Raw genomic sequence first — 16,337 nt, forward strand, 5'->3', positions numbered from 1 at the left:
TTTAACTGTCTTGCTTTAACAGAGAACGCTTTGTTCCTTGGTAGCTATTGAACCAACTTTAAACGCCTATGAGATGAAATGAATGATCTGCTCCGCCCCGGTCTTCAGCCGATATCCCATCTCAAGGCTGGGCCGACAACCTCCAGCTCCAGATCCACCGCGCTGCCTTCCCCGACGACGCTTCAACCTCCTTCGCGTCCTTCCTCTCGACTCCGCACACAAAGAGATTGTGGTAAGGATGATCTGGACTCTATTAGCGACAAGGCCACTGTCGCCCTGATCCGACGCGTCCTGTGCCCCCAGACCGGCAACCATGGAGCATCTTCCCCACAGCCTCCGGAAGAGCTGTTACCTCCCCTCACGAGCTCCAATGACGTTGATCGTCAACTCTATGCCCTTCTCGCCATTATAATAAAAGAATTTGTTTATTCGTGGTACTCGAAGATTACCCCGGATCAGGCTCTTGTGAATGAAGTTCTACAAGTAATTGCGCACTGCACGCGTGCACTTGAGCAGAGGCTGCGCCAAATCGACGTTGCACAACTGGTCCTGGACGAGATTCCTGGCCTGGTGGAAGCACATGTACTCTGTGAGTCTTGACCATTTTAAAGTTCTTCTTGTCGGAATCCATGGTAGTTCCGCGGAGGGGGGAAACCTTGCTAACTATATGATCTTCCAGCGTACAGACAAGCCAGGCAACAGTCACACCTTTCTGGTCTGCCGACGTCGTACCGTACGCTCTATCATGAGCTAAATCCACACCCCGGTCTTTCTCCAGTACCTGATCCAGGGGACCCAGATACGATCGCCGAGCAGATAGAGAACGAAGCGGTGTATCGACGACTACTCGCCAACGGTATTCTAGCAGTTCTTCTTCCAACGGAAGACCTCGAGAATAGCAGTCTCCGAGCCCTGGTGGTTGATGTTATAGCAGATCTGATCCTGGGAAACCAAATTAGTGGCAGGGCATGCGAAGGATGGTTCATTTGGGAAAATATAGGCAAACTCGCCGCTCAAGTGGGACGTCGCCAAACGCAAGATAACACAAAATCCCTGGACCCTCAAATCAACCGATTAGAGAAATTTGGCTTACTTTCAGCCGACGATGAGCTGCCAGATCGGCCATCGACGTTCTCAGGCTCGGCTTGGATATGGAACCTTCTACAGGGGATTTATCTTGGTTACGTTGTCCTGCGTTTTATTGCGATGGGGTTATTTCGTGTCGCATCGAATCCAGGCCCTTCACACGGTGCCGGTGTCTCACATGCCTCACCCGTCAACCAGAAAAGAGATGGGATGGAGTCGTCAGATGTCACCACAAGTAGGCGCCCAGTTCTCGACTACCGGATGTATTCCATGGTTTCGCAGATACTAGGAATCTCATGGAGAATGCCATGGCTGAGTGGGCTGCTCTCCCTGTTCCAACACCTTATTTTGACAGGCCCAGGAAGGGTCGGTGCTACGGACGGAATCTTTGATAGGTGAGTTTTCTATTTTCTTTAATCTCCGGAGTTCTTCTCTGCAACCCCTCAACGCCCCAACCCTCCTTCTCGAGGGGCTCAGGCCTTGAAAATCAATGACTGTGGAGCAACGGTACGATCTCCGAAACACGATCTACGGGTCAAGTGTCACTTGTGCGAGTCAAGGTGGGACATGAAGCGTCTTGCTCGCATGCTGCGTCGGTCACTTGACTCTGTAACCCTGGGAGGCTGTGGGATTACGGTTATCTTACGGCCTTACATCTTCTTACTGTACGGTCATTACCGTCAGGCTTACTGTGCTGTTCTGGCATCAGATTGGTTGCCTTCAAATCGGTCCGAGCGACCTTGATTTTCTTTCAAGCAGGGGCGACCGTCGCCGGATGCCCTCTGGTTTTCTTTCAGAGAAGTCCCTTGTGTGTGATAGCGCCGGGGCCCGGCCCTTTCCGTGCCGCTCGTCCACTTTTTTCCTGTTGCAAATCTTAAGATTGCCAACATGTGCCAACTTTCGAAGGGCCTTTGCCAAAAAAGAAAGAAAAAAGAAAAAGGAATTATGGCCACATCTGGACGATGATCGCACTCTCGGCAAGAATCGTGCACGAGCAAAAGAAAGGAAAAAGGAACGAAAATGCCGATCCATTGAAATTGAGCTGGGCCATACCTCTTTTGGACGAAAAAGAAACCGTGAATTACTGGTTTCGGTCCAATGAGCGAAATTCCTGCCGGGAAGGATTGGAATTCGTAATCTGGCCGAGGTTCGTGCATGAAGCCTCTCCAGGTACGGAGTACGGAGTAGGGGATGTTACCTGAAGAGGGGGTTCTGAGAGAGAAATGATATCCCAATGGCCCAAGCTCCTCTGCCTAAGACGATCTTGCTCCGCCTCATCCCCACTCTATACGCTCAATTCTCATTTGATGGGCAACTTGGACTTTTTCTTAACTAAAATATGCAAGAAAAAAAAGAGAAAAAAGCAAAAAAGCAAAAAAAAAAAAAGGCACAACGTCCCGGAAAGCTCCACAGTCGAGATTATCGCTTCGCTTTTTTTTATTTTTATTTTTATTTTTGCCTTTTTGGAGTGGACTTGTCCAATTGTTCCGACGTCATTATTTGAGACCTTTGCTAACTCCCACAGATTCCTCCGGGAAACCATTGAGGAGTACGTGCTGACCCCCACTTTGTTGCCCAACCTTCTTCTTGCAACAAGGACCGCCTTGTTCCCAGCCAATACCCGTCCAATACCTCAGATAGCGGCCGGGCATATTGAAGCTCCGACCTCGGCTCTGCAGTCTGTGCAGACCCCGAGACCCAGTCAGAAAGCCCTCACACCCACGGCCTCAACCAATACTCCTATTGCGGAAGGAGTCAGGGGCGCTGATACCGATGTCATTAGTAAACCTAATAATCCGGGGAACAGCAGCAACAGCGGCAATACTGGAGGGGGTGCCTCGACAGCCACCTCAGGCCGCCCGTCGCCACTTTCTACCGTTGCAGCCGATGTCCCAACATCAGAGTTAAATGACCCGGCCGAGCCAGTAAAAAGCAACAGCCCATCTAGCACGGAGATCGCCGCTATCAAGCGACGATGTGCAGCTAGTCTCCTGGCTGTGATCCCGCGCTCCGTCGTACGAACTTTCCTTGGTGTTCCCTTGTCGGCGCCTCCGCCCTACAGTCGTGACGGTACCTGCAGCTCCAACAGTTCGACCTCTCTCGTCACATCCCCACCCCCTTCCCCCAGGGCGCACCTTGGATCTTTTCAGGAGGGGAAGGAAGATATGGCGCCGTCGAATTCGCCTTTGCCTTCGGACCCCTGTCCAGTTGGTTGTGGCCACCTTGCCGCTGAGCGGCTGCGCACAGACGATGATTCGTCTGCGGGGATTGATCGCGAGGAACGACATCTCCTGGAGACAATCGAAGGTGATTTTCTAGACCTTTTTGCAGATGAATACTGCAATAAACATCTAGTCTGGAGTATTATCGAGACAGTGTTGGCCAAGGTGCTCCCCGAAATGGCTGAGCGCAGTGTTGAGGATTTACTGGAAGATCGTGGGGTGGCGTCAGTGCCGCCTGCATTTGTATAGACTACATATTAGTTGCGGCTTTTTTTTTAATCACCAGACTTAATTAATGAGATATGTCTTACTTATGACTAGCATAAGGTCCAAACCTAAAAATAGTGTGATTGTAGAAGGATATCGGGGGGTATAATAGGCAAAATTAATATGACATGGTTCATACATAGGCAAACCCCATGAAATTATGTTTATGTTCTTTCCGCATGAGCAGCCCAGACCTAAGAAGAAAGGGGAAAGGAATTAATATGAAAAGAGCGTAAGAAAGAGATGCAGTACAAGAGAGAGGGGTTTCAAGGAAACAGAATGCAAAGAGGGAAAAAAAAAAAGAGCAGGGGATATAGCACCTAGGTAGCAAACCAACAGCCAAAAGAAAATTCAAGTGAAAAAAAGAAAAAAAACCCCGAAGAAGAAAGCAAGCGGCAAAACTCCCAAGTCCAAGTCCAAGGATGATCCCAAATTCATATACCATCACATATTGCCGTGTGCCCATTATTCCATATGCATCCACCTCGTCCAGACTAGGAATCCCAGGGTCCTATTCCCAAATCCGTAACCCCAAGAATTGCAAAGAAAAGTAGAGGTCGCCCTCTGGATATGTGTATGTTTTTTGTTTGGTTGCCCGGGTTTTATATCTCGTTGCCATTGCTGGCTGAAGAAGACAGGAAATGGATACAAGAGAAACGTTCGTACAGATGATACCAAAGGAAAGAAAAGAATAACAAATGAACCACCAATAAAGGAAAGGAAGAAGAGAGGGGGAATCACGATTCACGAGTCACGAGTCATAAGTAAAGCGTTGGGGAGGGGGAAAGAACCAACAACGAGGAAAAAGCAAGAGGGGGAAAATAAATTCATAGAAAGGGGAAAAGGAGATATGCAAATCGCAACTTGCGCAAGGCTCAAGGCTCATCCCAAGTTGTGGATGCTCCTCTTCTTCGTCATACGTGGGATGGGAACATCCTCATGCTCGTCAATGCGCGGCAAGCCACCCAACAGAAACCCAGCCTGGCTCTTGGCAAGCTCAAGCCTCTCCATGAGCTTCCCGATGGTCATGTACTCCTGCGCGGCCAGGCCAGAAGGTTGATGGTCAAAGTAATTGATCACGAGTTCTAGGGCGCGACGAGCCTCATCCTGTGTCGGTGATCCCGGAGAACTGATGGGCGAGATCGTAGTAGACTTTGATGGCGGCGGCATGGACTTTGTCGTGATCTCTGGGTTGCTGCGATTGCGCTTGATGACGTTTGTCTGGTGGACCGGGCACGTGGCGGGCTTGGGATCGTCCATTTCCAGTGGGGATTGTAGGATGGAGACCGAAAGAGATTCCTGGAGTTCGCGCTTTTGGGGATGCGGGCCTGTGACTTCGTCGGCTGATAGGAGGGTTGGATCGATGGGGACGGAAGGGAAAGTCTGGCTGCGCGGGCGGTTGTTGCTGTTGGCGGCTGGGAGACGGGATTGGCTTGTTGGTGTGAAAGGGCTGTCGGAGACTAAAGTGGATGTTGGGCTGACCATACCCGCCGAGGAAGTGTCGAGTGAGGTTGTGCTCTTGGAATACCCGTGTTGGTATCCCCCTGTCAGATCCGGTAGTTCAGCCATGTCCCGCTTGATTCCTTCTTGGCTCGTTGGAGACAATGGAGATCCGAAGCCATCAATGGGAGATGTGGGCGAGGGTCCGGTGGGACTTTGCAGAGCAGATCCAAAGTCTGTATTGAGCTGGGTTGGGCTGTTTGATCCGCTGCGAATTTCGGTAGATCCTCTGCGCACCTTTGCGCCGAGAAGGTTGTTCTTGTGCTTGAACTTTTCTAGCCAGGCTGCCGTGCAGACCTTTTCCTTGCCTTCAGGGCAGCCGCAAGTGGTAGCGAAGAACAGAGCTTTCTCTTTGATCATCTCATCGCTCAGGGGATATCCTTGGCGCTGATAGTTCCGTGCCCAGTTGGATAGAGCTTTCTCAATATCAGGGACTCTACCCTTGGGCCGTTTGATGGGAGACCGACTCCCATCTTCGGGGTTTAGGTATTTTTCCTTCTGGCGGAGGACCTTGGAAACAGTGCTATTAGATGTTAGATTAAATCCAAATAAAAAAAACAATGAAGTTGCAATGGTACCTTCTCTCGACTCCGAACAATGCTGCACATAAAGTCAGCCTAGTCCCTCAACATAGCTAAAGAGATAATGCTTACCTCCAATATCAGTCTGCTTAGCAGTCTTGTTTTCCTCGTGATATATACACATTTGCCGACGATCATCGTCGGTAAGTGTCCTGCGCGGTGTAGACCCTCCAGTCGAGGTCTTTCGCACTGGAGGCATGGGGGCTGAAGGCGACACCGACGTCGGGGTGGTACAAACAGGTAACCCAGATGCAGCAAACGGAGAGTGTGTCGTGAGCATGCTGGGCCAGGAATGCGAAGGCATGGGTAGCGGCATGGAGGCGTAAGGCGGCGGAATTGACATGCCATATGAGTCCACAGCCATGAGCTGCGATGGGCCGTAGTCAAACCCACTATATTCGGGCATGGGAGGCGAGTGCTGAGGTGAAGTAAATGTGCCTATTTCCACCCATGGCGAATGGGGGAATTCGCCCTCTGGCCCAGAATGGGGCTCCGTTTCCATGGTGGGTTCCTCCATGGACAATGGATCTCAAGCACAATGGAGATAGGGCTTTTTTTTGGTGGGGGTGTGTTTCGTGATAGGCTTCGAGAAGAAATCAAAGAAAGAGAGACAAAAGAGATCCCGGGGAACAAAGAGACAATCTAAGGGTGAGACAATAAAAGCTGATGCATGTTCCACTGCTTCCGTAGACCTGTATAAGATTATCCAGAGAGTAATGTCCCGAGGAGCTCTACAAACTACCTGGGAAGTTGAAGGTGGGAAGTGTATAAAGTATATGATATGCAAGAAGGTAAGAGAGCATGCGGGTAAGGCAATGGGGGTTAAAAGGAAAATGAGGGCTAGGACGATCAGTATCGCGTGGATTTGACAGAACTGAGTATATCGATTGCAACTGGCACGAGAAAGACCGTCCGGAGAAATCCATGATAGCCTTCCCCCGAGAGCTATCCAGCCGAACTGGTCGGTGATTGGCTGATACAGTAAAAAAGTCCATTCGAAAATGAAAAACAAAAATGAATTATAATGAATTATTAGAATAATATCTCAATTTTGATTTTGCGCAATTTTAAAATTATCCCTGTAAATAGAGGGGGGAGCGGCGTCTGGTTGGTTGGCCGTGCGATATATTGCGGCAGGGGTTGCATCTCGTCAGGCTCAATTCGTTTTGCGTATTACAGTGTAAACGTATGGAAATCTTCGTTCTCAGGGCTAACGCGGTTTATTCTTTTTTTTTTTTTTTTTTTTTTTTTTGGGGGGGATTTTTGGGGATTTTTGTCTTCTTTTTTCCCCCCTTCTTTGCATTCTCCCGTATGACCTTCCAACCAGGATGGCAGACTCGACAGTACGAGTATGTTGTATACTGGCAATATACGGAGTAGCATGGTAGCTATTCAATATAGGTCCAATATGGCGTCTAATATCGGTAACCTAGGGTTCATATCGGGACAATAGGGTGCAACAGCGTGACCGTTCAGTATTTTCACTCGAAACCTTGACCAATGTTTGACAATGTCTAGCCCTTCAAGGTGGCTATTGTCACGCTTTGACGAGGCTGAGGGTCCCTTTCAAGAAACTTGCGTCAATTCAGGGTTGATCATCCGGAGAAGAACGGGGTTCGTTCAAAGCGTAGCCCACTTTGTAGCTTGATTTGCTCAGAGCCGGGTAGCGGATCGATAAACCGCTGAACCTAAAGCCCGCATGACATTCATGCACATCGCAGGCGAAGACGGCGATCAGGGTGGACCGAGACAAGGATAGCGGCAGACATACTATCGACTATCGTACCGTGGAAAGAGTCTCCATTGGAGATAACCTTTATTTGGGCCAAAAAGCAAACTGTTGAATCAGAGACTCAACATTCAAATTCCTGGCCCCATACAACATAGGATGTATTTCGGGGCACGGTTCACGTTGTGGAGGTGAAGAAACCGGGTCCGAGGGGTCTTTAATCTCTAGTGAACACAAATCATAAGACAGAACGGGGGGGGGACCGAGAGAGAGAAAGAGAAGCAAACCCCTACGGAATAGATTGGATTGAACAGAGACCATATAAGGGAATATTACCAGATTTGGGCGATATTAATTTAGGAAGGCGGATCCTAACCTGGGTTCAGAATATGAACCGCATCAGACATCCACGAGAGATGACACGGCTAAAACTGAGCAAATGAGGAGCAGCGGGACGATCTTTGGGTGGACGAATCTGCCGTCTCCGTTGCCCTGCGGTTGATACGACCTAGTCCATCCAATACAAGGGCCGAACAGGAGGTTGGAGAGTTGCCCTATCACAGGGTGTAAAAGGCATCTTGGAAAGAGGGGGAACTTCCATGGCGATGCGGTTTTGGCGCTAAGATCCCTCGTCTTTCTCCACTGCGCGACCCACTACGGTCCCCTCCGGCCCGGGAACCTTCACCATTTCTTTGCATCTTGCATGTTGAAGGGCAGTCAAAGGCAGAGAGAGAACAGATATAGAGTATAGAGTAATAGATAGGTACAGAGTGTAGGTTGGTTGTCAAGGTAGTACTAGCCGAAGACCGTAGGACGGGCTTCTACAACATATAATACGCTCTGCTATACTCCGGATATTCTCTTTTGGGCCTCTATACAACATAGCCATACTACCCAAATATCCAAGAACCCCGCTTGTTCGACTCAACCACGAGGAAGATGAATGTAAAATCCGCCTGCTTTATTACACACACTTTTCTCGAAATCTGCCGGGATGGAATGTCTCTGAAAGACATCCAAAGATCAAAAGCAAAAACAAAGGTATTCCAGAGGTCTGACAAATCAATCCCCGTGGGCCCGTGGACTAGAGAGAGCTTCAATTGGTACTCCGTACACTACCTGGGTGGGTATGTATGTTTGACAGTCCACTCCGCTGATTTAGTCGCAGTACCAATCATTATGCTTGCTGCCGTCAGATTTCTTTCACTTTGCACCAATTAAATAGAGGGAAACGAAAGAAATGTGTGACGAAATTTAAATTTAAAAGATTTTAATTTTAGCACAGTTTTTAATTTAACGGAAATCGCGCTCACTCGAGTAATTAATGGGCTTTTAAGGGGGAAATTCGGGGTAGGTCTTGGGTTGACGCCATTGGAGACTTCCCATCCTTTTAGGGCACGTTTTGCTTTTCACTGTTCCCACTCTTTTTCGGAGAAGGAGCAGGAACAAGTCTAGACCGGTCAAGATTGAAATTGCCGGGCCAATTCGTATATTTGCTTCTTTCAGTTTGGTCCGTCACGCTTGGCTGTCATTTTCAAGCTCCGGGGAGGAATTTCCAGATATCCCTCGGGGTACACAACTGTAGGGTAACAAGGGTTAGTGTTACTCGAGTCAGGTACCGATTGACCTGCAATTCTAATTCTGTCCGAGGTATCTCCGGGAAGTCGAATTGTGCATAATTGATAGAATCGTCTCGAGAAAATTAAGGGTATGGGGAGTACTTCGTACTCCGTATGGCATACTCCGTAGATATGTAAATATGTACTACTCTCGGTTAAGGTATATGTTACTAAAACGAACCAGTATTTATACTTTTTATACTTCGTACTCCATGCACCATAAAGACTAAGAAAACCACAGTAAGGAATGCTTACTCTGGGGAAGAGCGTGGCTTATGCAATGCAATGCGACGGGGATGACCGATGGATCCTCTAGAGTAAAGATGTACTACGTTGTAGGGTATGGCGATCGGTGCCCTCACAGTCACCTGATGAAGAGGTTACCAAGTAAGTATTAAGCATTATAAAATATACAAGAAATAAATACCGATCTTGCATCTGAGAACAGACCAGATCGTGAACAGTCCCCTTTCTCGTTTTCACTAAATCGACGATTTGCGGATACTCCACCTCACTAGAACTGTTTTGTGTCTCCGCAGAGGTTCATAAGAACTGCTCCGTAGCGTACCAGTCTCAGTAGGCTATAAGAACTCCCCATTGGGCAGAATGTAATACCATGTATAGTACAGGGTGGATGGGAGATCAGATAAACGTTCGCCATTCGACCAATATCTCTCTCATTCACCGCTTCTTTTTTCTTAAAATCCATTTGTACCTTGCCTCACTTTTTGCTTTTTTCTGTTTGGTTGAAAACTTTTTGTTAGTTTGCATGTCAATCCTGCGCAGATCTGTACTTTTTTTTCTCAAATTTCGGAAAGTAGATGCAGCAAAGAAGCGAAGAGATTAAGACCTAAGAGGTTGAGAAAGAAAAGAAAAACGTGCTAGTCAGTTGACAGATCCATTTTAATCCTCCTCTATCATTCACTGGGTAATATACTCCCCTGGACCTATCGGAAGCCAGACTAGCAGTGCCGTGTTTATTAAACATGCAATAGTTACAACCCGAAGCTCTCGTGGTTTTCGAGTATACGCGACCCCGTTATGATCATCGTTAAGCTATTAGCAGTAGGTCAATGCGTTGAGTCGCGGCCCTTCTTTGCGCCAGATTATGGAGTATGGAGAGACTCCGTATGCACACCATAATTACCTTTCCGGCTCTTCCGTCGAAGCTATCGAGTTCGATTTTCTTTTTCTTTTTCTTTTTTTTCTCCCGGAGCTTTCGAGCTGACAGCTACGGAGAGATATATTGGGATCGGCGTTAGCAAACAGCGAGGCCTAGGCCTTTTGTGGTCTGACTCGTCAGCGTCGAAAGTTAAAATAAACAAACAAATAAATAAATAGGAGAGAAAAAGCAATGCGAACAAAGAAATCATCAGGCGAAAATCCTATAAACACTGGAATCACTGACAAGGATACATACTACCTAAGTATGCAGGACGGGAAGTAATGGCAAGGGGAACATGCCAATCGGAACGTCATCGAAATAAATTGTCCATGCAGGCGTCCTCGGATCTGTGCATAGAGTCTGTTATGTACAAGGCGATAAGGAGTCGCATGATGCTGCATCAATTTTCAAGCTAATACGACTCGACCAGGATGTCTGATTAGTCTGACATGGAAATTCTTTTATATGGGAATGGCAATTTGTGGCTTTCTCCTTGGAACATGTTGTAGCAGACCGTTCATTTATAATGGGTTTTATTTTCAAGACATAAAAGAATGCCATAAAATATCTGAACTTTTGCGCTGGACAAAGAACCTGAAAAAAAGGAAAAGGTAATCATAACAATATGGACTGGTCGCTTTCGAGGGCCAACCGAAGGTGCCAAGAATATCATAGGTATTCGCCTCGTGTGTGCCCCTGGGCTTGTGGAACAGAAGCGTAACTCGAGTTCATCGAATCAACTCAATACCTTGACACTAGAGATCAGCACGCCTGGGCAGTGCTGATCTTGATGTCAAAAGGTACAATAAAATGACTTCCCCTCTAATTGTGTTGCCGTGAACGAGTCTATCCAACTACGCTCGGATCCGGCGTCTTACGGATGTCCCAACTGTCAGATCGCAGAGGCGCAAAGACATGCTGGCACAGACCACCCCAGCGCTTGGATCATCTCGCCGCTTCGGGCTATGAGGGTCAAGGAGTTGACATAAATCCTTTACCGCTTGACGATCGACACTATAGCTGGTCAGCTTCGAAATTCATGTTCGTTTTTCTGTTGGTATAATTACCGATATCTTCATCGGCAAGCTCATGTGAAAGACCGACTCGCTGCGGCTGGTGCTTCACTGAGCGACCATACACAATAGCGTGCTTGAAATCATCCTTGATTGTGCGGTGAATGGAGTCACACTGCTTCGTTAGTATGATTCTTTCAAAGGGTGAGGGCGAATGCTTACGAAATTTTCGACTGTGCATGCGTAAGAACGCAGCACAACAGGTGCTGTGTAGTCGGGCGCTCTGCCCTTGGGTTTCGTGTAGATTCTGCGCAGCTTGAGCTTTTTCCACATCATCTCCAGCAGCTCGTCGATATTCCATCCATGCTCCGAGCTGATTGGGCAGGCGTCTGGAATCCGGTACAGCAAATCCAACTCTTGGATGGAAATAGCATCAATCTTGTTCAGCGCATAAATGACGGGGATGTAGCTGCGGCTCCTGGCTTCCAGAACATCAATCAGGTCGTCAATGGTGGCGTCACATCGGATGGAGATATCGGCTGACGAAATCTTATACTCGCCCATTACAGCTTTGATTTCCTAGGATATGTTAGTACTCATCAAACACTATGTGAGAAACCGATCTTACGTCGTGGTCGATATGAGTCAATGGCTGAGTGGCTGTGATGGCGATACCACCCTTGTCCTTCTTCTTGAACACAATGTTGGGAGGCTTCTTATTGATGCGAATGCCAAAGCCCTCCAATTCATTTTCGATGACTCGCTTGTCAACCAATGGCTTGTTCACATCAAGGACGATGAAAATGAGGTTGCAAGTCTTGGCCACCGCAATAACCTGTCGACCACGACCCTTGCCATCTTTGGCACCTTCGATAATTCCTGGAAGATCGAGAATCTGAATCTTGGCACCATTGTACATCACTTGACCGGGGACAGTTGTGAGGGTTGTGAACTCGTAGGCCGCGGCTAGACGGTGTTAGAAAAATCGTTTGCCGGGGAGGTCTGAACGAACCTTCTGAATGTTGGCCAGTCAGTTTATTCATCAGTGTACTCTTGCCGACGGACGGGAAACCAATGAAGCCACTGCACTTGTAAGCGTATGCGATCGCGATCTTTTCGGGGAACTTACACACTGGCCACACCAGTACGCGCAACATCGAAGCCAGCTAATCTCAGGTTAGCATCTAGCATAGTGTCCATGGTCTGGAGTACTCACATCCACCTCCACCACCGCCTCCAGTCGGGGTCAGAAGTTCACGCTTGAGCTTAGCAAGCTTCGCCTTCAGTTGTCCTGCGTGTTGTCAGAAGACGTCATCGGTGAAAAGTCGTCGGTGTGCGCGTACCCAAATGATACGAGGTGTTCTTGTTCTTTTGAGTCCGAGCCATCTCGGACTCGATCTCCTTGATCTGTACAGAAGCATTGTTAGTAACCTGTTCGGTGCTATGCTCAAAAATCTTGACCGCACTCACCTTTTCAATAGTAGTCGACATTTTTGCGGTTTGACCCAGCAATCAAAAAATCAATAGAAGAAACGATTGAGATTCCTATACCAAGGGACTTAATATGTGTCCCTCGCTAAGAACCAGGAAGTTGAGCGACAAGTTTTGAAGGAGAAATGCTCTTCGCGACCCGTGGATCTTTTGGATTGTGGCACCGCAGTTTTTAGTCAGGGCGGGGTGTGCGCCTAAGGCGACGAGGGCAAATATGTCATTGACGGCCTGAGGCATCATATCTTATCGCTATCAAGGCCAATTCTTGGGTAACTACATACTCCCGAGGTCGTTTAACGTTGGATTACTCTGCCTGGTCTCAAGTTTTATGATGGGAATACACAATACACCTCTTATGTGAGCCCCTATCCTAGCTTGCATCTCTGTTGTGGTGGATACACTCTCGATTTCGTCATTCGGCCAACTTCCGATACCGCTCTCTTGTTACATAGACTTCATCCCAATTGCGCCCAGCACAAACCGTATTCATCATGCCATTCCTCAACGGGTCCGAATCGACTACCGAGAAACCTGCCTTCGAGAAGCTCGTGGAGGACCTTAGTTCTGTGCTAGGTCCAAGCTCGGGTCTGGATTCTAGCGATGTTGATCCCATGGAGATACAACTGTTGATGGAGAAATACATTTCGAATTCAGACGAATGGGCTCCATACGCATTGGGCGACGCGAGTAGGACATACACGAGGAACCTGATTGATGAGGGAAACGGCAAGAGTAATTTGGTATGGCAATTGTCACCCCTCAACGATTGCTTAGCTGACTCGTTCAGTTGATTCTCGTCTGGAGCCCGGGGAAAGGGAGTACAATCCATGACCATGCCAATGCACACTGCGTGATGAAGGTATATTCTCTTCGATTTGACAGATAGGTAAAAGCTAACTTGGAATAGATCCTAAAAGGCAAACTGCAAGAAGATCTATACTCATGGCCCGACCAGGAGCAGATCAAGAATGGTCAAAGCTCACCACCACAGCTCACCAAGCAAACAACCTACGGCGAAAACCAGGTCACCTACATGTCTGACAAGCTTGGTCTGCATCGGATATCCAATCCGGACCAGGACAACTTTGCTATCTCTCTCCATCGTATGTTATCTGTTGTGAAAGTGAGTGGAGCTAGGCTAATTAATCAGTTTACACACCACCCAACGCCGCAATCCATGGATTCAGCATTTATGATGAACGGACTGGCAAGGCCAGGCATATCAAGCAGACCAACTATTATTCGTTCCGAGGCCAGCGGCTTGATGATGGACAGAAGTAGTCTTGTCGATACCCTTTATCATTAGCGCTACATTGTTGGGGGTGTTTCACCTTGTACTTGACCTACCTCTGCGGGAGCTACGAGCATAAGGCTTGAAACTCCCTTTTGGTAGCTGAGCCTGTTCCCTTTGAATACCCCCTTTTGTACTTGATGTTCAATTATATATCCTTTTCATGCCTTTTACTGTGATATTTGTATTTATGTATTTTTTTGGACTTTTGGTCATAACCCTAATCAAAAGAACAGCCACTAATCTGTAGGCATTTGCTCTACATGAAAGCCTCGACATTCAGCTCCAGACTGCTGACTGGGTACTTCAACTCGTACTTCTCGAGCACAGTAGGATGCAAAATACCGAAGGAGCCAATGACCTTGTCCTTGCCGCCAATACGGACGTGGATGGAAGCAGCGTGACCGGGGAAGTATGTGGGATCTACACTGTTAGCAAATGTTTCAGTCGGATTCGAGTGGGTACACACCGTCTAGTTCCTTGATATAGTACGAATCACCCTTGGGGGTCTCGCCCTCAGCGAGGAAGTCGGTCTTAAGCATGGCCATGACACGATCAAGAAGACCGTGGACAACCTCGAATCCACTAGTCTTACCGTAAAAGGCGGCAGCAAAGTGTCTTTCGTTACGGCTCTTGCGCTCCAGAGATAGATCCTTGAAGGCAACATCGCTGACCTCGAATATCTTCATGGGAACAGAGTGGTGCTTGTTCTCACGGATTGTCTTGAGCAGACCTGGGAGCAGGCTGGTACGGACAACCTGGAACTCAAGTGTCTTGGGGTTGGCCAGCTTGACAGCGGTGTTTCCGTCATCCTTGCGGTTCAGCCAGCCAAAGTTCTCATCATGCGAGCAGAGGATCAACGGCAATACCTCTGACCAACCGGCCATGGCAGTCTCCACACGAACAATGTCGGAAAGCTTGTTGATGGGGAGAGGTTGAGCGACTGTGCCGGAGATGTTCGGGAACGCACGGGGCAGCGAGTTGAAGCCGTAGGCAATGGCCACATCCTCCATGATATCACACTGGTGAAGAACATCGGCACGGGTTGGGGGAATTTCCACGTTGATGATGTCTGGGGAAGTCGTCGAAGGCTTGGCGCGGAAGGCCATCTTTTTGAGAAGAGTACAGATCTCGGCGGGGCTGAGGCTCAAGCCACAGCACTGGTTAATGTACGAGACTTCAGCCTCGGCGGTGCGAGGAGCGATGTCGGGGGTGACGCGAGTCTCGTTGTTGTGCTCAGACACGATCTCGACAGGCTCGATAGTGAACGGTTCCAAGGTATATTGGGAGAACATGGTGACCATCATCTTGCTCACAATATCCAGCTTCGTCTTATCGAGAGCTGTGATCTCAATCAAAACATTGGTGGTGTCCAGGCTGATCTTCGAGCGATCGCCGTTGATAATGGGTGGCAGAGAGCACACAGTCCGGTTGGAGTCGTAGATGACTGGATAGACTGGAGAGTCACGAATGATGTGCAGGTACTTGCCCAACTGTTGGTGCTTCTCGTAGAAGTTCATCAATTCCTCGCCATCCATCTCCTGAGTCTGGTTCAGTGGCGTAAATTTGATATCCTTGGGAGGGAGAGCCTCATAAGTGAAGGGACCCTTGACGGTGTCCAAATCGTGGGTACCGATTGATACGAGAGTTCGTTGCCGGGCCAAGTTCTGGTGGAGCTTGTCTTGGAGAGCAATGAAGGACGCATAACGAGCCTGGTCGAACTTGATGTTCCGCAGAATAGCACCAGCCACGTAGGGTCTGATTTTCGTGGTCTGTTTTGGTCAGCGCGGCCCTTCCACCTGACCAGAGTAGGTGTTGAAGTACTGACATCTTCCTTGACAATGATCTGCTCCATCCGTGCCGGCTGAGTCAATTTGTACTCGGGCAGGGGATTCCGGCCCAGGAAGATGTTCAACATAAGCGCAATGCCCTCGAAGCACAGCAAGTCATATCTAATCTCTTCTTAGTCTGCGTTCTTCCGTTTGTTCTCTTCGGGCGTCATGCATACCGGTTGGCGGGGATCTCGATCTTCAGTTGCGGAGGTTCTTGCTTTCCATCGACAATAGGACGGTCTGAGTTTGTGGTCTGAAATCATCAGCATTGGTTCTGTATGATCGGGTTTTCGGAGGATGTACATCTTCGTCGAGCTCAATTCCTATTCAAAGTCAGTCATGCCCCGCAAGGAATTCCCATGCCAACTCACCAAATTCGAAACACAGCTCATCAAACTCCTCCGTGGTATACCTGCAGCGATATCAGTAGGGTTCAATGACAATATCTAGAGACGTACTCTCTGCCCAACTCTTGGAAAAGAGCGGCCTTGTCGACCGAGATGGTGGGCATGGTGGGGGTTGCGAATTCTGGTGTCAATCA

At 48.4% G+C, this 16,337-nt stretch overlaps 5 protein-coding genes across 5 annotated transcripts; 2 read left to right on the forward strand and 3 right to left on the reverse strand.

The window, feature by feature from the left end:
- Positions 1-78: 78 nt before the first annotated feature.
- N7525_000765 (PXA domain-containing protein) lies at positions 79-3,557 on the forward strand (the record flags this gene model as incomplete). The annotated part of the gene is made up of 3 exons (XM_061211671.1): positions 79-589; positions 680-1,481; positions 2,612-3,557. 3 exons carry the CDS (start codon positions 79-81, stop codon positions 3,555-3,557), a joined length of 2,259 nt encoding a protein of 752 aa, XP_061070897.1.
- A 900-nt stretch (positions 3,558-4,457) lies between these two features.
- Positions 4,458-6,173, reverse strand: N7525_000766 (uncharacterized protein; the record flags this gene model as incomplete). The annotated part of the gene is made up of 3 exons (XM_002562018.2): positions 4,458-5,598; positions 5,654-5,675; positions 5,729-6,173. 3 exons carry the CDS (start codon positions 6,171-6,173, stop codon positions 4,458-4,460), a joined length of 1,608 nt encoding a protein of 535 aa, XP_002562064.2.
- A 4,990-nt stretch (positions 6,174-11,163) lies between these two features.
- Positions 11,164-12,673, reverse strand: N7525_000767 (GTP-binding protein RBG1; the record flags this gene model as incomplete). Its single annotated transcript, XM_002562017.2, has 9 exons — positions 11,164-11,183; positions 11,237-11,357; positions 11,405-11,761; positions 11,811-12,148; positions 12,195-12,265; positions 12,312-12,348; positions 12,399-12,473; positions 12,526-12,589; positions 12,653-12,673. The coding sequence occupies 9 exons, from the start codon at positions 12,671-12,673 to the stop codon at positions 11,164-11,166; spliced, it is 1,104 nt and encodes a 367-aa protein (XP_002562063.2).
- A 491-nt stretch (positions 12,674-13,164) lies between these two features.
- N7525_000768 (putative cysteine dioxygenase Cdo1) lies at positions 13,165-13,954 on the forward strand (the record flags this gene model as incomplete). Its single annotated transcript, XM_002562016.1, has 4 exons — positions 13,165-13,413; positions 13,461-13,532; positions 13,581-13,776; positions 13,824-13,954. The coding sequence occupies 4 exons, from the start codon at positions 13,165-13,167 to the stop codon at positions 13,952-13,954; spliced, it is 648 nt and encodes a 215-aa protein (XP_002562062.1).
- Positions 13,955-14,223: 269 nt separating this feature from the next.
- N7525_000769 (phenylalanine--tRNA ligase subunit beta) lies at positions 14,224-16,307 on the reverse strand (the record flags this gene model as incomplete). The annotated part of the gene is made up of 7 exons (XM_002562015.1): positions 14,224-14,387; positions 14,434-15,736; positions 15,793-15,916; positions 15,973-16,049; positions 16,100-16,119; positions 16,168-16,208; positions 16,255-16,307. The coding sequence occupies 7 exons, from the start codon at positions 16,305-16,307 to the stop codon at positions 14,224-14,226; spliced, it is 1,782 nt and encodes a 593-aa protein (XP_002562061.1).
- Positions 16,308-16,337: the final 30 nt, after the last annotated feature.

Source organism: Penicillium rubens, assembly GCF_028828025.1.
Source record: "Penicillium rubens strain IBT 27055 chromosome Unknown utg000001l_segment0_segment0, whole genome shotgun sequence".
Lineage (NCBI taxonomy): Eukaryota > Fungi > Ascomycota > Eurotiomycetes > Eurotiales > Aspergillaceae > Penicillium > Penicillium rubens.